The sequence below is a fragment of the Cebus imitator genome, unplaced genomic scaffold (assembly GCF_001604975.1).
Source record: "Cebus imitator isolate Cc_AM_T3 unplaced genomic scaffold, Cebus_imitator-1.0 Scaffold25, whole genome shotgun sequence".
In the NCBI taxonomy this organism is placed as follows: Eukaryota; Metazoa; Chordata; class Mammalia; order Primates; family Cebidae; genus Cebus; species Cebus imitator.
In genome coordinates this window covers 7,042,388-7,066,572 of record NW_016107340.1, presented here as the reverse complement: position 1 = coordinate 7,066,572, position 24,185 = coordinate 7,042,388, and the positions used below count along the sequence as shown (strand labels likewise).

General features: G+C 33.0%; 1 protein-coding gene across 1 annotated transcript in view; it reads right to left on the bottom strand.

Annotated features, from left to right (window-relative positions):
* LOC108300239 (solute carrier organic anion transporter family member 1B1) overlaps positions 1-24,185 on the bottom strand; it is a 122,852-nt gene that overhangs the window by 6,645 nt on the left and 92,022 nt on the right. The window contains exons 12-15 of the mRNA XM_017522945.2: positions 23,988-24,153; positions 17,779-17,963; positions 12,499-12,563; positions 10,197-10,314 (exon numbers count right to left, since the gene is read on the bottom strand). Coding sequence (XP_017378434.1) covers positions 10,197-10,314; positions 12,499-12,563; positions 17,779-17,963; positions 23,988-24,153 — 534 coding nt within the window. The remainder of the gene's footprint in view (positions 1-10,196; positions 10,315-12,498; positions 12,564-17,778; positions 17,964-23,987; positions 24,154-24,185) is intronic.

The following is a 24,185-nucleotide window of genomic DNA, read 5'->3' as shown; positions in this document are numbered from 1 at the left end:
GTTATATATATATGAGTATATATATATATATACACATATATACACACATATATATATATACACACACATATATATACACACACACATATATATATATATAAACTGCAGGCTAGCCACCCAGTTGTCTAGATATATATGGAAGTATAGTATATATATATATATATATATATATGGGAGTATGTGTATATATACGTGTATATATATATATGTTAGTTGCTTTATAGTTATATATATATGAGTATATATATATATATACACATATATACACACATATATATATATACACACACATATATATACACACACACATATATATATNGTTATATATATATGAGTATATATATATATATACACATATATACACACATATATATATATACACACACATATATATACACACACACATATATATATGGGAGCAACTATCTAACAATCTAACAAACCTACAGATCCTATTAACTACACAATTGCAACTATAAAGCAACTAACATTATATATATATATATGTATATATATATATATATATACACACAAATACTCCCATATATATATACTATACTTCCATATATATACATATATATATATGTATATATATCTAGACAACTGGGTGGCTAGCCTGCAGAATATACTCCCATATATATTATATACTATACTCCCATATATATATTCCCATATATATATATATATATATATACACATATACACACACACTCCCATATATATATGTTAGATAGTTGCTTTGTAGTTGCAATGGTGTAGTTATTGTAACTATTTGTGATATATGTATAGTTACAATACAGTTGTGTAGTTATTGTAACTATGTGTGATATATATATTTTGTTACAATTGTGTAGTTATAACTATGTGATATACATGTAGTTATAATACAATTGTGTAGTTATTGTAGCTATGTGTGATATATATATTCTATTAGTTCTGCCAGCTGAGAATGAGAAACTAGTGAACCTCCCCTGCCCATTTCCACCAAATTTCATACACTCTAGATAACCCTGACTAATACAATCTTGAAACTGGTCTTTCAAATTAACACAGTTATAAAAGAAAACATTAAAGAAAACAGAAGGTAAAAAAAATTAGTAATGCCTTTGAGAAACATGGAATTACTTAAAGCAACAAGACTTATGAATTTAGCATTAATGAGAGAACAGAAAAAGTAAGCAACTTAGAAAGCACAGTTGTGGGAATAATTCAGAAATAAAAAAATAATACTGCTAGAGAGCTTTACATCCATATACAAGAAATTCAGAGAACACCTATAAGATTTTATACAAAACAACCATTCTAGGGGAATACAGTCAACAGATTGCCTAAGTTCAACATGAAAGAACAAATCTTAAAGGCAGCTAGATGAAAGGGCAAATTATTTGTGAAGGAAATAACATCAGACTAAAAGCGAATTTCCCAGCAGACACATTACAAGCTAGAAGAGATTGGAGACCTATTGTTAGACTTACAAAATAATAATAATAGTAATAATGAAAGCCAAGAACTTCATAACCTCTCAAACGAAGATTTGTAAATAAAGTAGAAATCTTTCCCAGACCAGTAAATGCTAAGGGAATATGTTGCCACTAGATCAGTCCAAGAAAAAAGGCTCAAAGGAGTTGGAAACAGGGAAACAAAAGACCAATGCTTGCAACCATAAAAGCACACATAATTACAAAGCCTACAGATCCTATTCAGTAACCACACAATTGCAACTAGCTAACAACAAAGCAAGTAGCTAACAACAGTATGAGAGGTACAAAATCTCACATATCAATATTAACTTTGAATGTAAATTGCCTAAATGCCCCAAATAAGGGATATAGAGTAGCAAAGTGGATTAAAAAAAAAAAAGAAAAGAAAACCTTCTGCTGCCCTTAAGGAAGTCATCTTGTATGTAAGGACACCCATAGACCCAAAGTAAAAGGATGAAGAAAGATCTATCTTTCAAATGGAAAGCAAAAATAAGCAGGAATTCCTATCTTTGTATCAAATAAAACAGACCTTAAACAAACAACAGGTTTTTAAAAAAACAAAGAAATGCGTTATATAATGATAAGGCATTCAATTCAATAAGATTTAACTAATTTAAATATATACACTCAATACTGAAGCAACCATATTTATAAAATAAATACTATCAGACCTAAGCAAAAAGATACAAAGTAATGCAATGAGTAATAAGCTTCTACACCAGACTGACAGCACTAGGCACATCATCAAGGCCAAAAGCTAACAAAGAAACATTGGACTTGAACTAGACTTTACCAATTGACCACAGAATACTTCACCCCAAAATCAGAGAAAATACTTTTTTTCATCTCTTCATGAAACATTCTCTAAAACTAACCACCTTCTAAGTCATAAGTCAAGTCACAATAATTTTTTTTTTAAATCGAAGTTATAACAAACATCTTCATAGACCACAGTGGAATAAAGATAGAAATCAATGTCAAGAGCAACTCTCAAAACTACACAATTACAAAAAAATATATAACTTGGTCCCAATTACTTTTGGGTATATAACAAAATTAGGATAGAACAAAATTTTTTGTTTTAAACAAATGAAAATAAAGACAAAATATTCAAAAACCTCTAGGGTATAAACAGTGGAAAGTGGAAAGTTTATTGCACTAAATGCCTATGAAATTGTCACTGCAAAATTATAACTTAGTGAAAGAGATCTAGCATAACCAACTCCATCTTGCTTCTATCCTCCAAGCTGTTCTTGTTCATTTCTGGGTGTAGGCCAAACTAACTCTGGGAGAAACTTGGTTTACAGCTTAGAATTTAAAATCAAGACAATAACAGTTCTTTCCCAAAACAAATCTATTCTGAGAAAGAGTCTACCTTTGCAGGATAAACAAATTAGCCAAAAGATTAGAAATTGGGTTAGGGCTAATGCATCTGGAGGCTACAAGATTCTGACTCTACCCAAAGTGCTTCTGAGGATAACATCACTATTGTAAAACCTTAAATCAGTACTTGGCATATTTTTGCAGACCCTGAACTTCACAGATCAGCTTGCACCACCCAGATTAATAAACTGGCTTATCTTATCCTGTGGTCCCCTCCCAGGAACTGACTCAGTACAAGAGGACAATCAACTCCCTATGATTTCATCTCTGAACCAATCAGAACTCTTGACTCGCTGGCCCCCCAACCCACCAAATTATCTTTAAAAACTCTAATCCTCAAATTCTCAGAGAGATTTATTTGAGTAATAATAAAACTCTGGTGTCCTGCACAGCTGGCTCTGCATGAATTACTCTTACTCAAATCCTCTGTCTTGATAAATAAGCTCTTTCTTGATAAACATGCTCTGTCTAGGCAGTGGGCAAGGTGAACCCATTAGGTGGTTACAAACTGGGGATCTCATCTGTGACTGCCCTTGTGCCTACCTGCCCATGGTTCAGTAGTCCTGCTCTGGTGATGGATCCAGCCAGCCCAAGTCGTCACCTGGTTCTCTTGGACTGTGGGCTAACTCTGGCATTGTCTCTGCTGTCACGGTGCTGCTGACCCAATGTGCATGTATTTAATTGCAATGGATAAATAGTTCCTGGAAATTATGTCTGTCTCTAAACTGATTTTGTGAGTATTCTAGGAACTGCCAACACCTTCTTCCTTCTCCCAGTTGGTTTAGCTTCTTTGAGGATCATGATTTGGCTTCTTTAGTTGTCTTGAGTTACCACTTTGACTAAATAAATAACCTGGGATCCAATTTTGTGATATCCAGTGTTTTGAATCTTTGATATTTGATAACTTTCCAAAATCAAATTCTAAGTTATGAGTATGTCTTTTTTCTGACCTAATTAATCTTTTAGATACTAGATTTACTAAAGTCTAAAAATACCATATATTTTTTATTGAGTACAAAAATCATACAGGAAGCATTGCCAAACATTAAATGGTGTTTAGCTTTCTTTGGACTGTATTTGTATAAATAACTTATTGGTATATGTTTCGAAATAATGGGAAATTCCTAAAATTCTGATAGGCAGTTTAGGATCAGATAGAGGACTCTGACAGGTACTCGTGAATGCAGGTCTCTAATAACTTTAGAAATTGTGCTATTGGAATAGAGGAAAAAAACACAGACTTTTGGGACTATCAGAGAGCTGATATGTTAAACATTGCTAATTCATTTGTTTCTCAGGGTCAGTAAAATTTTTTCTTTTGAGTGTTTACAACTTTTAGCAACTGAGTAAAGTATATTCCTGGGAGTAAATTTTGGAGCATATTCCTTTTCCTCTAATTAATTTCTCCAGAATTTAAAAAAACATTTGTGAGTATTCTCAACTTATGACAATATACTTAGTTGCATAAGTGCAACAAGAATATGTTTTTTTCTTATAACAGGAACTAAATGGAATAAGTGGTTATTTTACCAAGGCTTTACCTGGAATGGAATGCTTTCTTTAAAAAAATAGTTGACTTATGGAGCCAATAGGAGCCCCTAGGAAAAGCTGGCCTTACACCTTGTCTACGCATTCCCTATACAGTGTTCCTGACCTGTGGTAAGAATGTCCCTTTATTCTTGGCACAATTTATCTTGGGACCTTGAGAGGAGAAAAATTTACCCAACTCCTGCAGGTATTTGATAGCACCAACCCATGGTGGGACTTCAAGCCTTTAAAAAGACAATATAATATTTCTTACAGAACAAAGTTTCAACGAAGCCAATTTCAAAATAGAATGTATATGGCAAATAATTATTCCTTTTGCTACTAATGCTGGGAATAACTTAGTTGATACTTTAGAGATTGAAAAATGGAAACAATAAAATCCCTTTTCTAAAACAAACCCCCTTCTTTCCTGGGGACTAGACTGCCTGCCTTTGCAGAACTAACAAATTAGCCAGAAGATTAGAAATTATGGTTTAGGAGCCACGTAGCTAAAAGCTCCAAGATTCTGACCCTATCCAAATTGCTCCTGAGAATAACATCACTGTTGTAAAACCTAAGATCAGAAGTTGAGACATTTTGCAGACACTTAACTTGACAGATCAGTTTGCTCCAGCCAGATAGACAAATTAGCTTATCTGGTTCCATGGTCCCCATTGAGGAACTGGCTTAGCACAAGAATAAAGCATAGACTTTCTATGATTTCACCTTTGACCTGACCAATCAGAACTCCTGACTCACTGGGCCCCTATCCACCAAATTGTCTTTAAAAACTCCAGTCTTCAAATTTTCAGAGAGACCAATTTGAGTAATAATAAAACTGGTCTTCTGTGTAGCCAGCTCTGAATAAATTACTCTTTCTTTATTGCAATTCCTCTATCTTGATATATCAGTTTTGTCTAGGCAATGGGCAAGGTGAAATCACTGGGCCGTTTCACTTAAATCAAAGAATATACTGATCTCATATAACCACCTAACAACACACCTAAAGGAATTCGAAAAAACAAGAACAAATCAATCCAGAAGATAAGAAATAATAAATATCAAAGCAGAATAAAATGAAATTGAGAAAAATAAACACATACAAAGGGTCAATAAAACAGAAACTTGGTTCTTTGAAAAAAATAAACAAAACTGATAGACCACTAGCCATATTAATCAAGAAAAATAAGCTTTAAATAAGCAGAATTAGAATAACAAAAGTGACATTATAGTTGACATCATAGAAATAAAATATTCTTAAAGAATACCATGAACATCTCTACACGCACAAATTAGAAAGCCTAGAGGAAATGAATAGATTCCTGGAAACACAGTCTTCCAAGATTGAACCACAAAGAAATTGTTATACTGAACAGACCAAAGACAAGCTACAAAATTAATTCAGTAATAAAATATGTAACAAACCAAAAAGCCCAGGACCAGACAAATTCACAGCTAAATTTTATCAGATGTACAAAAGAAAGCTGTTATTAATCTTACTAAAACAATTCCAATTAAGGAGGACAGATTATTTTCAAACTCATTCTACAAAACCAGTATCATTCAGATACCAAAATTTGGCAAGAACATACACACAAAAGAAAACTAAAGACCAATATCCCTTATGAACATAGACACAAAAGTCTTTAACAAAATACTATCAAACCAAATGCAGCAGTAAATTAAAAAGATACCATCACAATAAAGTATATTTTATTCTTTGGATGCCAGAATGTTTCAACATAGGCAAATCAATAGATATTTTATGCCATATAAACAGAATTCAATACAAAAACCATGTGAATACCTTTACAGACACATAAAATGTATTTGATAAAATTTTACATTGCTTCATGATAAAAAGCCTCAATACACTAAACACTGAAGAAACATACCTTAAAATAATGAGCCATCTATGAGAAAACTACAGCCAAAGTCATATTGAAAAGGGAAATTGAAATGGTTTGGCTCTGTGTCCCCACCCTAATCTCACACTGAATTGTAATTCCCAATGTTAGGGGTGGGGCATGGTTGGAGGTGATTGAATCATTAGAGGGTGGTTCTGGGGGTAGTTTCTAATGGTTTAGACCATCCCTCTAATGCTATCTCGTGGTAGAGTCCCGACAAGATACAGTTGTTTGAAAATGTGTAACATCTCCTCCTTTGCTCTCTCTCTGTCATGTTCTACTGCCAGCCCTGTGAAGATATGCCTGCTTCCCCTTCCACTCTCCTCCATGACTTTAAGTTTTCTGGGGCCTCACCAGCTATGCTTACTGTACAGCTTGCAGAACTGTGAGTCTATTAAATCTCTTTTCTTGTCAATTAGTGAGTCTCAGGTAGTTTTTTATAGCCATTCAAAGATAGACTGATACAGAAATGTTGAAAGCATTTCCCCTAGGAACTGAAAAAGTCAAGGATGTCCACTTTTACCACTCTTACATCCTACCCAGAGCAATGCTGCCAGAAAAAGAAATAAAAGGCATCCAAAGAGGAAATGAGGATACCAAATTATGTCTATTCACTGAAGACATAATCTCATGCCTAGAAAACCCTAAAGATTCTACCTAAAAACTCCCAGCTCTGATAAATGACTTCAGTAAAGTTTAAGAATATAAAATAGATGTGTGAAATTTAGTAATATTTCTATACACCAATAATGTTTAACTTGAGAACCAAATCAATAACTTAATCCCATCTGCAAAAAATAAAATATCTAGGAATACATTTAACCTAGGAGGTAAAAGTTATCTTAAAGAAGAAGCACAAAAAACTGATGAAATAAATCACATATGACACAGAGGAAAAACCATTTCAAGCTCATGGCTTGAAACAATCAATAACATTAAAATGACCATATCGCCCAAAGCAATCTACCAGGTTCAGTGCAATTTCTACTAAGTTGCTAATGTCATCTTTTTTACAGAATTAAAAAAATTCTAAAATTCATATCAACACACACAAAAAGAGCCTGAATAACCAAAGCCATCCTAAACCAAAAGAATAAAGCAGAAGCATCACATTACCTAACTTCAAATTATATTACAAGGCTATCATAACTAAAAGAGCATCGTACTGATACAAATATACACACATAGATCAATGGAACAGAATAGAAATCCCAAATAAAGCCACAAACCTACAACCAACTTAACTGTGACAAAGTTGAAAATAAAAAACAATGGGAAAATGACAACCTATTCCATAATTGGTGCTAAGAAACTTGGCTAGGGATAAGCAAAAGAATAAAAGTAAACACTTCCCTTTCACCATATGCAAAAGCTAACTGAACATGAATAAAAGGTATAAATCCAAGACATGAACTATGAAAATCTTAGAAGAAAAACTAAAATACACTCTTCTGGACATTGGCCTAGGCCTAAAATCAAATACAACAAAAACAAAAATAAACAAGACTTAATTATACTAAAGAGCTTCTATGCAACAAAAGAAACAATCAACTGAGTAAGTAGCCATTAGTAATTATTTTCTTTGGGAGATATTTGATTTTTTTTAATAGAACATACTTTTCACAGAAATTTTAGATTTACAGAAAAACTGTACAGAAAGTATGAGAAGTTGTGTATACTCCTCACCCCACATATGCAGTTTCACCTATCATTAACAGTTTGTATTACTGTGGTACCTTTATTGCAATTGATGAACAATATTAATGTATTATTATTAAGTTCATATTTTAGGTTAGAGTTCACTTTTTATGTGGTTTGTAGTTGTATGGATATGGGTCCATAGGCTAGACAAATATATAATGTGTACCAAACATTATAATATCATACAGAATCATTTCACCACCCTGTGCTCCAGCTACTCATCTCTGTCTCTTCCTCACTGAGCTCCTAGCAACCACTGATCTTTCATTGTCTTCATAGTTTGGCCTTTTATAAAAGGTCATACAGTTAGAAAAATATAGTCAGAAGCTTCTTTAATTGTTTTTAATTTTTTTTTCTTTTTTTGCAACAGAGTCTTGCTCTGTTGGCCAGGCTGAAGTTCAGTGGCATGATCTCAGTTCACTGCAAACTCTGCCTCCTGGGTTCAAGGGATTCTTGTGCCTCAGCCTCCCAAATAGCTGAGATTACAGATGTGCACCAAGGTGCCTGGCTAGTTTTTGTATTTTTAGTAGAGACAGGGTTTTCCCATGTTGTCCAGGCTGATCTCAAACTCCTGGCCTCATTGATCCTCCCACCTTGGACTCCCAAAGTGCCTGGATTATAGTCCTGGGCCACCGCACCAGGCCAAGAGATGTAGTCTCCCTCTGTCAGCCAGGCTGGAGTGCAGTGGGGTGATCTTTGCTCACTGCTGCAACCTCCACCTCCTGGGTTCAAGCGACTCTCCTCAGCCTCCTGAGTAGGTGAGATTACAGGTTCACACTCTGTTTTTAGTAGAGAAAATGTTTCACCGTGTTGGTCAGTCTGGTCTCAAACTCCTGACCTCGTGATCTGCCTGCCTTGGCCTCCCAAAGTGCTGGGATTACAGGCGTGAGCCACCACATCTGGCCTCAGAAGCTTTAGACTGCCATCTTTTACTTAGCTACATACATTTAGTTTCTTTCTTGTTTTTTTTTTTTTTTTGGTAAGTTGACAGGTCACTTCTTTCTTTTTATGAGTAATTTGCAATTGTATGAATGTACCCCGGTTTGGTTATCCATTCACCTATTGAAAGACATCTTGCTTTCTTCCATTTCTTCATATTCAAGTGCAGGTTTTTGTGGTGACTTGTATTCATCTATCTTAGGTAAATACCTAGGTGCATGATAACTTAACCATATAATAAGCCCAGGTTTTGCTTTGTAAGAAACTTCCAGACTGTCTTCTACCATGGCTCCACTACTTTTACATTTCCACCAGCAATGAAAGAAACATGAAAGGAAATTCCTGTTGTTTTGCATCCTTGCCAGCACTGGGTGTTGTTTTTGCTGATTTCTAAGAGCTCCTTTTATATTTAGGATATTTGCCTGTGTCTGTGTTACAAGTTGCAAATTCTTCTCCTAATTTATACTTCCATTTTGAATTTGCTTTTTTAAAAGTTTAATGATGCAGAGTTCTACAAATATTTTATCTTTTTTTCTATTATGTTTTTGAGTATTTGGGTCATACTTAGAAACGCATTTCTGCTTCCTCCTAGATAACTGAAAGAATTTATACTATGAGTTTTAATACATATAGTTTGACATTTAAAAATGTGTAATTTGTCAATATATGAATTTGACATTAGTTTTTTTAAGAGGTAAGGTATAATTGCACCTTTTTGTTTTTTCAGAGGTCCATGCAGTTATCTTCATATCACTTATGGAGTATCTCTCCCCATGAATAGAGTAACATAGAAACATATTTTCCGTTTTTTTCTTAATTGACATATGATCAGAGCCCCAGCTAGTGATTTTATGTTTTCCCAGAGAAGTCAGAGGCAACTGAATATATATAAATATGACTATATTTACATGTGTATATTTATCCATATATATTAATATGAGAAGAGTTTTAGAAACAAAAAAGATTCACATACAAATCCTAGTCATTTTTTATTACCTGTGATTTTTGACAAGTTGGTTATTATACTTGAATCATAGTTCCTTCATATTTAATGGAATAGAAGAAAATATTCATTTCCTGTACTTTCTATAAGTACTAAAATGAGATACCAGATTGCTCGATACCATACTGCATTCAAAGTAAGTTTTCATTAAATGGCAGCTATCATTGTTAATATTATATAATAAAATGATATTATTTAGGAATTAATGTAGTCAAAGAAAAAATAAATCAATGAAATATATTTACGACAACTTACGAAAATAATGTGGAATTATATATCCTACAAGATCCACGTGTGCCACAGCTGTCGGTAGACCACTTCATGCATGTTCTATCAATTAGAGCTCCAAAATATATTGGAGCTAGAATTCCTCCTGTAATAGAAGATAAGTTGTCAGTCCAGGGAACATATTTTAAATGTAACTTTGTGATATTTCACGTTGATACATTTTGATAAATTAGAAGTTTAAAAATTTGGAGGATTCTTTTATTATGTTATCCTGCATCTACCCAATAATAAAGATTATTAGAAATCTCTAAGACCCAAACCAACATAACTTGGTTAATATGGGATTTTTTTTTTTTTTTTTTTTTTAAAGGTAAAGAAAGCTGAAATGGAGTAGAATTACAATTTTGTGGGGAAAGGAAAAGGATCTTGGCTCAACTGCTGTAAAGGCAGACTTTTTTTTTTTTTTTTTTAACACAATTTTAAGAGAATTTAAAAGTGAATGCTTCATCAGAACTCCCTCCCCAGATAAGTATAGGCTGAGCTTCAGGGAATGCTTAGCTCTTGGCAGGTTGTACTTTTTTCTGGGCTCAGACTCCTACTTCCCACTTCTTGATGTCATTAGAGCTGATAGTCCAGCGATTTTCTACCAATTGATTTGGTACATTTGTAAATACCTCCTGAAGCAGCTTAGGCTGTCTAAATTAGGGCATGTGACACTAAATTGTGTTTGTGTTAGTGTTCTGATCACAATGATGCATAAGTTTTCAGTGGTCTTTTCCTTAATTTTTATTTGTAGCTAATGATTTTGCAGAATGTGAGGCTTTTCACAGACAGGTATGTTGTTTATATAATAAATGTCCATCTGCTTCTACTACTGTTGTAATGAATTTTGAGATTGACTCCTGGTTCTAGGCAAAGGTAGTTTGATAAAGAATTTTAGGGACATGCCAGTAGAGAGCTATCCTTCAGATGGTAGAACTAAAGTATGCATAACTTTACTTTGTTCTTTTTTTGTATTGTGGTGAATAATTTTTAGAATTTATTTTGTCATGTAAAAAATGATAGTGATTTATATATCACAATTTTCTTATTCCATTTACTTTTCATCGGTCTCATTTTTTCATAGTAAGAAATCTTAGAATGACAAGGGACTGAGACTAATGTATCTGAAAAAAAACTGGTACTGAGGAAATACATGAGACATTTTCAGGTTTCAAAAATGACAGCCACCCTTTGAAAAATGAAAAATATATGCCAACAATTTATTTTCCCCACATAATGCCACTGATTTGAACAAATGTAATGAATTGTTTTAAGTAACAAACTTGATCCTAATTACTATAATTTAAAAACTCATAACCTGTTTTCTAAGTGACTTTTCAGGTAAATACACCATATAAGCCTTCCACAATTCACACATTTATTGTATTCAAGACAACTGCTTGTGAATTGGAAGTTTTGTACTAGCTGTGTATTTTTTCCATAGGTGCATTTAGGTTCCATTGTGCCACATATTGGACACATCAAAATAAGATACTCAGAATTAGAATGGTGAAATTCTTTTTTTTTTTTTTCTATTTTCTATTGCTAAAAAAATTTACTCCATTCTCATAGGCTCATTTCTATGTATTAGAAGGAATATGAACAACCCAGATATTACTTTCAGCTTCTGCTACCCAGGTTCTAGCACTGATGTATCTATTGAATCTGAAGTTAGAAAACTGCCAGGTTGTACAGAGGCTGGGAGATTAAAGACACACAAAAGGGAATTGTAAGAAAAAAAAAACACTGGAATACTACAGCGTCTCATCTTCTCTCTTCTGTTCCTTCTATATTTCTTCTTTTTAACTTTGAGGATTTGTGACCTTCTCATCAAATACACTTCCTAGACAATTTCTCCATTGCAATTTGACCATTGCCTGACCAGACTCCCGGGTAGATTCCCACTCTTCCAAAGCTACTTTAGGCCTTGTCTAAATCATGCCTCAGTTAAGAAGTTAGGCCCTTCACTCTGCCTACCAGGAGGAAATATTCTTATTTTTTTGAAAAAAAGAAAAATTTAGGAAAGCATCTATCTTAGTGTTTGAAAGAGTGCAATACAAATACAGTAATTCCTTAGTCTTAACAGATTGACTTAACCTATAATTAATCAAATTCTTTTTTAGGTCACTCAATTTTACTCTGTCTCTTATTATTTATCACAGAAATATAAATGATGCTAATTTTATATACTATCATAAAGATTCATTACATTTGGTCTTTAAGCCTTGACATGAATATTTATAATTTAAATTTAATATATATGTAAATATATATTTTTTCATCATACCTAGTGCTCGTATAACCATTGACTGGAAACCCAGTGCAAGTGATTTCAATTCAGGTTGAACAATTCTGAAATAAAATAAAGGCAAAGAAACATTAAATGTCATTAAAGTATCAAACTGAAACAACATTAAAGCTTTTCTTGTATTGTTTTTCTTTATGACAGAATTAAGCCCTCAGTTGAATGGCTCCATTATATAAAGTTATATTTTAATTGTTTTAAAAGGCAAACATTTGAGAGATAATAATTTCCTTATTTATTCAATGCATCATGGTTTCCAGATGGCTTAATGGGTACGTATGAAAATTGTATGAGAAAGTGATCAGAACAGACTTTATTATGTCTCTGAAGACATTGATTTTTTGTGGTCTAGTCAGTGTTATATAAGTGTGCATAAGCATGAGTCTTTTTCATAAAATGATTTACTTTCCTTTTAGTAGCTACCCAATAGTGGGATTGCCAGGCCAAATGATAGTTCTATTTTCAGTTATTTGAAAAATCTCCACATTGTTTTTCCTAAAGGTTGTACTAGTTTGTATTCTCAACAGTATATAAGCATTCCTTTTTCTCAGCATTCTTACCAGTATTTAGCTTTTTGACTTCTTAGTAATGGCCGTTGTGATTGGTGTAAAATACAATCTCATTGTAGTTTTAATTTTCATTTCTCTGATGATTAGTAATATTAAGCATTTTGTCATATGTTTGTTGACTGCTTGTCTGTCTTTTGAAAAATACTGGTGATATTATGTACCCTATCTTAAATATTCTTTTTCTTGTTGAGTTTTTTGTATTTCTTATAGATTAAGAATATTAGCCCTTTGTCATATGTATTGTTTATAAATATTTTTTCCCATCCTGGAAGTTGTCTATTTACTCTGTTGATTATTTCTATTGCTGTGCAGGAACTTTTTAGTTTAAGTCCCATTAGTCTATTTCTGTTGCTTTGGTTGCATATCATCAGTGAACAGAGTTTATTTGACTTCTTCTTTTCTAACTTGGATACCTCTTCTTTCTATTGTCTGATTGCTTTATCTAGAACTTCCCATACTATGTGCAGTATGAGTGGTGAAAATAGACATAGTTGTCTTGTTTCAGGTCCTGGGAGAATGCTTTCAACTTTTTCCCTTTCAGTGTGATGTTGGCAGTGGGTTTGTCATATATAGCTTTTATTATTTTGAGGTATGTTCCTTTGATGCCTAGATTGTTGAGGATTTTTGTCATGAAAGGATGTTAATTTTTTTTTCTTTTTCTTTAGTATCATACTTTAAGTTCTGGGGTACATATACAGAATGTACAGGTTTGTTACACAGGTACACATGTGCCATGGTGGTTTGCTGCATCCATCACCTCGTCATCTACATTAGGTATTTCTCCTAATGCTATCCCTCCCCTAGCCCCCACCCTGTGACAGGCCCTGGTGTGTGATGTTTGCCTCCCTGTGTCCGTATGTTCTCATTGTTCAACACTCACTTATGAGTGAGAACACACAGTGTTGATTTTCTGTTTTTGTGTCAGTTTGCTGAGAATAAGGATTTCCAGCTTTTTCCGTGTCCCTGCAAAGGACATGAACTCAAGGGATGTTAAATTTTATCAAATAACTTTTTCTGCATCTATTGAGATGATCATGTGGTTTTTGTTTAAATTTTATCTGATTATATGTTTTAAAATTTTGTCTATGTGGCAAATCACATTTATTGATTCATGTATGTTGAACCAAACTTTCATCCCTAGAATAAAAGCAACTTGGTCATGTTATAAAATTTTTCTTATATGCTATTGTATTTGATTTGCTAGTATTTTATTGATAATTTTTTAATATATTCATCACGGATATTGGTTTGTAGTTTTCTATTTTGTGTGTGTCCTTGATGTCATTGTATCAGGGCGATGCTTGCTTTACATAATGAGTTGGGAAAGATTACTTCCTCCTCAATTTTTTGGAACAGCTTTAGTAGGATTGGTATTGATCCTTCCTTGTATATCTGGTATATTTCAGCTGTGAATCCATCTGTTCCTGGGCTTTTTCTTGTTGGGGAATTTTTATTACTAATTCAATTTTGCTATTCATTATTTGTGTGTTCAGGATTTTTGTTCTACCATGTTCAAAATTAGAAAGTTGCATGTTTCCAGTATTTTATCTATTTCCTCTAGTATTTTCATTTTGTGAATGTAGAGATGCTCATAATAGTCTCTGCTGATCTTCTTCATTTCTTTCATTTCTGTTGTATCAGTTGTAATGACACCTTTATTATTTCTGATTCTGCTTATTTGAATCTTCTCTCTTCTTCTTGGTTACCCTAGGTAGCAGTTTATCCATTTTTGTCTAGGTTTTCAAACAAACAATTCCGTTTCATTGAGCTTTTGAGTTTTTTCTGGTCTGAAATTCACTTATTTTTGCTCTGATCTTTGTTCTTTCTTTCTTTGTAGTAATTTTGAGTATAGTTTATCCTTGTTTTTCTACTTTAGGCATAACATTAGGTTATTAATTTGAGATCTTTCTATGTTTTTGATGTAGGCATTTAACACTATAAATTTTCTGCTTAGCTGTGTTTTTGCTGTATCTCAGAGGTTTTTGGTGTTTTGTTTATATTTTCATTCACTTGAAATGTTTAAACCAATTTCTTCCTTAATTTTATCATAGACCCAGCAAACATGCAAGAGGAGATTATTTAACTTTCATTATTCATATCTTTCTGAGGGTTCCTCTCAGTATTGACTTCTGAATTCATTTCACAGTGGCTCACAAAGGTATTAAATATGATTCTAATTTTTTTTTTATGGTTTGTTTTGAGACAGAGTCTCACTCTGTCACCCAGGCTAGGGTGACTTCAACCTCCATCTCCCGAGTTCAAGCAATTCTCCTGCCTCATTTTATTTACTTCATATTTTCCTACCATCACCATCTTCAGTCAAGCTTCCATCTTGTGAAGAACTCAAGCTTTCTGTTTTCCCTGACTTCATTGTTGTTTTCACAAAACTCACTTTCCATGCACAGCCAGTGTGATCTTCTAGTTATGTAAGTCATCTGTGCAATGCTAACACTTATGCTTATACCCCCTTGGGCTTCTCAACACATTTAGAATAAACTCCCATCTTTCCTATTACCCATTGGATCTGAACTAGGCTAGCTCTCTTGCTGCACTTGTTACTTCTTTCTTCCTCACGCACGTTTTCAGACCTTGTACATGTTAACTATGCTCCACACCAGGACATTTACCTTTGTCCTATCTTGCCTGAATTTTTCTCCTCCATCTCTGTTTAGCATGGCTTGTACCTTTATTTTCTATCTCTTCATTCAAGTCTTTTCTCAAAGGACTTCCAATGCACAGTATCTGTACAGTATCTGTACTAGTATCTCTTACCTATTTTCTCATTTCTTTCTATTTTCTTAACTCTTATTTATCTTTCTTAACTCTTATTTATCTTTCTAGTGCTTCACACTTACTCCATTTTATATGTTTACTCACTTATTTGTTTATTGTTTTTCCTGCTACACATATTCATTTCTTCATTCCCCACCCCCACTAAAAGCTAATAAAAGTTTTATCACTTTTGTTCACAGTTGCATCCTCAATATATACAACTGTGCTTGACACACATAATATGTGTTAAATAAATGAATGTCCTTATGCCTATTTAATCTAGTTTAAAAAATAGCTTCATAGTATAAGCATTAGAAAATCATTAACAAACTGAAGTTTATATTTTATTCCATAGTCAGGTTCACAAATTGCTTCTTTTAATAAAATCAAAGGCTATCAAGAGTTAAATTTTTTTGACAAGTTGTAATGCTGATTTAATCAATTTCTGAAATAGATATGATATTGTTATCAATGATGAAATAGTGTTTTTAAAAACTTTCTTATGAGTTTAAAATAAAAAGCTAAAACATGTTGATATGCAAATTTATTATTTAATTTTAAGGTTATTTTTAATATGTTAATGAATCTAATTTGGCAAATATGGAAGGCTTCTCCTTTTGAGTAGACAACATTTTATATTAAGATGGAGCTATATCTGTGGAATATTTAGTATAAATAATCTGATAAGATTTTCAGTTATGATCAAAATTAAACAACTGTAAATTCAATTTACAGATTTATATTAATGTTAACAAATGTTAAAAAAGCTTTTGTTTTTTTCTTCTCTACCATGTCATACTGTTGGCAGACAGTGAACTTGTGATTTTAAAAGTATTTTGAATGTAGGTTTTAAAAGTACAATTAGATGTTAACCCAGGTCATTATACTTAAACATACGTATGTTTTTAAGATCTTAGAGCAATTATTTACATGTTATTAGTTTTAGGTGATTGAATCAACTTGGCCAGTAGGGCATGCATTATACGCACCCTTCCTAACTCTCCAATCTTATGTGTCACAACCTCTCATTCAGTATGCTTAAATCTACCAGCTTCTTTTCATTGCTTAAACACACCAGCTCCTTCCTGTGTTAAGGCAATAGCATGCAGACGCTCTCCTGGAAACTCTTTCATTTAGCTTTTTCTTTAGACCTTTAGAATAAATGTTACTTATTTTGGATATACTCTGAATCCTCTTCTTCACAATCCACCATTTCAATCCTAAATTAACTTTCCCTTTTAAATCTTTTTAGGGCAGTCTTTTTCCTGATTAGAACTCAGAACAATTTATAAATATGTGTTTTGATTTTAAGATTATTTATCTCACACCAGTCTTTCCTGTAATTTTGAAAGCTGTATGACAACAAGTATCTTACTGGTTTCATTTACCATGTAATATTCATCAAGCATTGTATCTTGTCTATTGACTCAAGAAAGGAATTAATTCTTCTCATGCTTTTAAACTAGATTAAAAGTCATGCTATAAGTGAATTAAAAGCTTTGGAATGTTATTATCAAATGAAGCACATATTTATATCTAATTTTCCAATGCTCTATTTTAGTGAAATCAATAGATTTCCCCTGACAGATCCATTAGAATCAAAGGCAACTCAAAATTCAAGAAGGTTCTTTTAGAATCCTAGGGAGATTGTTTTACAACTGAGGCAATTGTCAGTCTATGTATTCAGATTCTTAGTAAGAGAAGAAAGTATGAAATCTGGACTTCTTAATAGAAGAATTAGAGGTAAAATTATTAATTATGGCATTGAGAGTTCATAATAATTTTAATAAGATGAATTCTCAGAAAATTAAAATTTCACAAAATATGAATTTGTTCCCAGCATATTATTTAAAAATATGTATATCATTAGGTGTGTTCATAGTCTTATGCATATGAAAATATTTTTAAAAGTCATACTTACTTAACAATCAGCATGATAAATGAGGTACCTCCAAGTGCAGAAAAAAATAAATTAAAGACTTGTATTGCAACAAAAGGGTAAAATTTCCTTGTACAAGCATATTCTCTTGGGCATTCACCCAAATGGGCTGAGTAATTTCTGTTCTGGATACCAGTTACTTCCAAACAACTACAGTTATAAAACACCTGAAATGTTGTGTATAAAATACGACATAAGAAATTTTTAATACAGAACAGTGCTGCCAATACATTGCATTATATTTAAAGAAGTCTCACTTGTTCGAACTAATATATTTAGAGTTTAAGAAGATTCTAAAAATACAGTTGCTTAACAGATAAAAGGTAAAATAGCTTCTTTCTACATAAGAAAATGTAATTCACAATGAACATTTAGTTTATTCTTAATTTTAAAATTAAGAAAAAGAAGTTAGTGTCTAGAACTCTGTATATAATTTTCTTATCACTATAGATCCTCTTTAATAATTCTTTTCCATTTACTCTTAGTCTCTGCAGAAGACATACTCTTTTGGACACTCTCTTAGTTTCAGAGACATGCCCTGAAGAGGAATTATCCAAAGAATTTAGATAATATAGCAGTTTGGGAGGAATCAAAATTTAACTGGAGTCACCCATGAGAATGGCACTGAGTCCAGGAAAAATAGAGGCAGATAGAGATAGCAAAATTTTAATTTAGCAGGCATAAACAAAATCCAAGAACATAATGACAGATGATATTATTACTAAGAGAGGTTAAACACAATGGAATGCCCCACTATTGTTTATAGCACAGAAGTGGAAAATGTGGGAACAAGTGATTTTAGATTTTTAATCAGCTGGACAGTTTATATAGATAGATGGCTTTAGTAAATTCTGTTCTAAATATAGGCTAAAGTTTAAGGGAAGTTCATCTTGAACTTATTAATGCTAAAGACCAATTACTGAAGGAAGAATTATAGAAGAATTTAAATGTATATGCCTATGGTTCTGCCAAACTTACAGTTCTGTCTTTTTCACTAGGAATAATATAGAAGAATCTTTTATGGAACAAGGGTATTGGTCAATAAAACTGAGCTTTGGTACAAAGAACACTATTTTAAGAAGTGATAGTTCATTATCAAGGATTTAGTAAAAAATAAATAAATAATAAAAACTTTTCAGCGTCCCACAAATGGCACAGTCATTGCCAGTGTTATGAAGATTATGTCTTTGTGGTAGACAGAGTTCTATTTAGGGCTCTAATATTATGTCATTTTCAGGCATTCACTAGTGTGCAAAGAGGGATCATATATTAATTGGGTCATTCTTACTTTCCTGGAAACACACAACCATCCAAGATTGAACAAAGAAGTAATTGAAACCCTGAATACAAATATAAAGTTCCAAATTTGAATCAGTACTAAAGGAAATACCTATCAATAAAAGCACTGGAACAAAAGCATTCATAGTCAAATTCTACTGGAAATACAAAGAGGAACAAGTACCTACTGTATTGAAATTATTCTGAAAAATTAAGGAAGAAGAGCTCATTCTTAACTAATTTTTGTTGAAGCCAGAATCATCCTGATACCAAAATCTATCAAATACACAACAGCAACAGACCAACAGGCCAATATCCCTGGTGAACACAGATGCAAAATTTTTCAACAAAACACTAGCCAACAGAATCCAGCAGCACATCAAAAAGTTAATTCATCATAACTAAATAGACTTTATTTTTGAGACGTAAGGATGGTTTAGCATACACAAATCAATAAATGTTATTCACTACATAAATGGAATTTAGAATAAAACTATACGAGCATTTCAATAGATGCAGAAAAAGCTTTCAATAAAATCCAACATCTCTTTATGATAAAATTCATCAACAGACTGTGCATTGAAGGAACATAGCTCAAAATAGTAAGAGCCATCTATGATAAAACTACAGCCAACATCATATATGATGGGCAAAAGCTGGAAGCATTCCCCTTAAGAACAGGAACAAGGCATGGATGCTCACTCTCACCACTCTTATTCAACATAGTACTGAAAATCCTAGACAGATCAATCAGGAAACAGAAAGAAATAAAACACAGACAAATAAGAAATGAAGCCATATTGTCACTCTGCACTTATAATTCTATATCTGAAAAACCCTAAAGACTCTGCCAAAAGGCACCTAGAACTGACAACAGACTTTAATAAAGTTTCAGAATACAAATCAATGGAAAAAAATTAGTAGCATTTCTACATACCAATAACATTTAAACCCAAATCAAGAATGCAGTTCCATTTAGAATAACCACAATAAATTGAATACCTGGGAATACATTTAAACAAAGGAAGTGAAAGATCTCTACAAGGATTAATACAAAACCCTGATGAAAGAAATTATAGGTGACATAAACCAGTGGAAAAACCTTCCATTCTCATGGATTGGTAGAAAAAATATCATTGAAATGTTTATACTGCCCAAAGCAATCAACAGGTTCAATGGTATTCTTATCAAACAACCAGCATCATTTTTCATTGAATTAGAATAAAACTATTGTAAAATTCAATATGAAAAAAGAGACTGAATAGTCAAAGCAATCCTAAGCATAAAGAACAAAGTGGGAGGCATCAAATTACCTAACATCAAACTATAAACTATACTACAAGGCCGTAGTAACCAAACAGCATAGGACTAGTTCAAAAACAGACACATAGATGAAAAGAACAGAATAGAGAACTCACAAATAAAGGCACACAACTAAAACCATCTGATCTTCAAAGAAGTTAGCATAAATAAATAAATAAATGGCAATGGGGAAAGTACTCATTATTCAATAAATGGTGCTAGAATAACTGGCTAACTGTATATAGAGAAATTAAACTGGACCCCTTCTTTTCATATAAAAAATTTACTCAAAACGTATTACAGACTAATGTGTAAAACCTAAAACTATAAAAACCATTGAAAAAAACCTAGAAAATATTCTGGATATTGGCTTTGGCAAATAATTTGTGACCAAGTTCTCAAAAGCAATTGCAACAACAACAAAAAATTGACAGGTGAGATGTAATTAAACTAACGAGCTTCTGCACAGCAAAAGAAATAATCAACAGAGTGAAAAGACAACCTATGAAATGGGAGAAAACCTTTGCAAATCATGCTTTTAACACAGGACTAATACCTAGAATCTATAAGAAACTTGGACAATTCAACAAGCAAAAAGCAATAATAAAAAGTAGACAAAGGACATGAACTGACACTTCTCCAAAGAAGACATATAAGCAGCTAACAAACACATAAAATGTTTAACAACATTAATTGCCAGAAAAATGTAAAATCCCAAGGAGATACCATCTCACACTAGTCATAATGACACCAGTCAGAATGGCTATTACTAAAAGGTTAAAAAAAAAGATGCTGGCAAGGCTGCCTCTGCAATGTAAGATAAGAGAATGCTTATCTTATGTTGGTAGAAATGTAAATTAGTTCAGTCACTGTGGAAAGTAGTTTTGAGGTTTCTCAAAGAACTTAAACAGAACTGCCATTCAACTCAGCAACCCCATTACTGGGTATATACCTAAAGAAAAATAAATTCTTCTACCAAAAACACATCTACTTATATGATCATCACAGCACTATTCACAATAGCAAAGACATGGACTCAACCTGGGTGCCCATCAACAGCGAATTGGATTTTAAAATGTGGGATAGTTTTTAAAAATTTTTAATTTTTTAAATTATACATTAAGTTCTGGGATATGTGTGCAGAACATGCAGGCTTTTTACATAGGTATACACGTGGCATAGTGGTTTGCTGCACCCATCAACCGGTCATCTACATTAGGTATTTCTCCTAATGCTATCCCTTCCCTAGCCCCCCCACTCCGCAACAGGCCCAGTGTGTGATGTTCCCTTCCCTATGTCCATGTGTTCTCATTGCTCAACTTCCACTTATAAGTGAGAACATGTGGTGTTTGGCTTTCTGTTCCTGTGTTAGTTTGCTGAGAATAATGGCTTCCAGTTTCATCCATGTCCCTGCAAAGGACATGAACTCATCCTTATTTATGTCTAAATAGTATTCCAGGTATATATGTGCCACATTTTCCTTATTCAGTCTGTCTTTGATGGGCATTTGGGTTGCTTTCAAGTCTTTGCTATTGTGAACAGTGCTGCAATAAACATAAGTGTGCATGTGTCTTTATAATAGAACGATTTATAATCCTTTGGGTATATATTCAGTAATGCAGTTGCTGGGTCAAATGGTATTTCTAGTTCTAGATCCTTGAGGAATTGCCACACTGTCTTCCACAATGGCTGAACTAATTTCCACTTCCACCAACAGTGTAAAAGTGTTCCTATTTCTTTACATCCTCTTCAGCATCTGTTGTTTCCTGACTTTTTAATAATTGCCATTCTAACTGGTGTGAGATGGTATCTCATTGTGGTTTTGATTTCTCTAATGACCAGTGTTAATGAGCTTTTTAAAATATATTTGTTGGCTGCATAAATGTCTTCTTTTGAGAAGTGTCTGTTCATATAGTTTTCCCACTTTTTGATGGGGTTGTTTGTTTTTTGCTTGTAAATTTTTTAAAGTTCTTTGTAGATTCTGGATATTAGCCCTTTGTCAGATGACTAGATTGCAAAATTTTTCTCCCATTCTGTAGGTTGCCTGTTCACTCTGATGACAGTTTCTTTTGCTATGCGGAAGCTCTTTAGTTTAATAAGATCCAACTTGTCAATTTTGGCTTTTATTGCCATTGCTATACACACTGGAATACTACATGACCATAAAAATGAATGAAATAATGTCCTAAGGGACATTAAATGCAGCAACCTAAATGCAGCTGGAGGTTATTATCTTAAGTGAATCGACATAGGAACAGAAAATCAAATACCACGTTTTCTCACTTATAAGTAGAAGCTAATCACTAGGTATACACAAATATAAAGACAGGAAAAACACATACTACAGACTACTAGAGTGGAGAGAGAAAAAGAGGAGCAAGTACTAAAAAACTAATTATTAGGTATTATGCTTACTATCTGGGGGATGGGAAGGATTGTATCTTAAACTTCACTTCAGCTTGTCACAATATTAACACACCTTCATTTGTAACCACCTTTACCTAAAATAAGTGTTGAATTATTTTTTGAAAATAAAAATAAATAGCAAAGGAAAAGGAAATAACTGCACAAGAGAGTCATTATTACCATGACGGAGATGTGGGCTTGTAAGTAGAGATTTTCGGGCCCTATTTGTGCAATTTTTTAAAAGTTGTGGCCTATCTTCAAAAAGCCCAGGATGATTTATTCTTTGAAGTTCTACATTCCCTTCCATATTACAATTGGTAGGTCCATGGGCAAGACTAGATAGAGAATGTTTAAAAATAAAACACAGAAGGGTGTGGCAGACAGCAATAATCCTAGGTGTTTCACTAATGTTGGTAATAAGAAAAGTTCCTAGGAAAACATCACAACTTTGTGAAATGTTGAGTGGATTGTAGGTACGGGAAACACCATAATCCATTCGCAATGATAGACATAAGAGATTAGAGAAAAACTATAGTTCACATGGAAAGAAAGGTTTTGCAAGAAGAAAGAAATGACATTTCTACGAGATATATTGACAATAGGTGAGCAGGATACTTACATTATCTTGGGTAGACGCGCCAGCTTTGGAGAAATCAACAAAGAAAATCAAGACTAGGGCAGTTAAGTGAGCATGAAGCCTTGATTAATTTCTTAGAAAGTAAAAAGGGTACAGAGCCCAGGGCTAAAGAGATCAGATTATGTATATAACATTGTATATTGATTGCTGTCATAGTAAGACAGAAAGTGCTGACAATGGGTTAACTCAGGACATTTTCCTGAATTCTGAAGGATAAAGTAATTCCAACTTAATGAAAATTATAGGCTTCAGTCAAATAAGGTGCTTCGTAGATATCTTAAACGCATTCAAATTCTAAAAGGTCATAGTCTTATAATCTCAAAGGAAAAAAGTGGGGTGATATCCAATTAGAATTCATGTAACAGAAAAACCTGATTGTGCCCTAAGCAGACTTTTATATAAAACTTTGTCTATACAACATCACAGCCATCAGAATAACAGATAATATTGGAAACTTTCTTTTTTATGTTTTTAATGGAGTCCTTAGTTACAGAATGATTTAATAAGAAATTGTTCAATCTAATTTGTGCTTTTGAATAAGGAAAGAAAAATAAAAACTAATACTCACTATAGGCTTTTTATTACCACTTGAAGATTTGCAACCTGCTAGACAAGGTGAGATATAAGTTATTCCATTGTTTCCACAGACTGGTTCCCATTGCCTTTCATCACAATTGCAGTCTGAGTTGCAATAAGAAACTGGTCCATCTATATGAGATGTCACTGAACTATTTCTGGAAATATACAATATACATATATCAAAAAG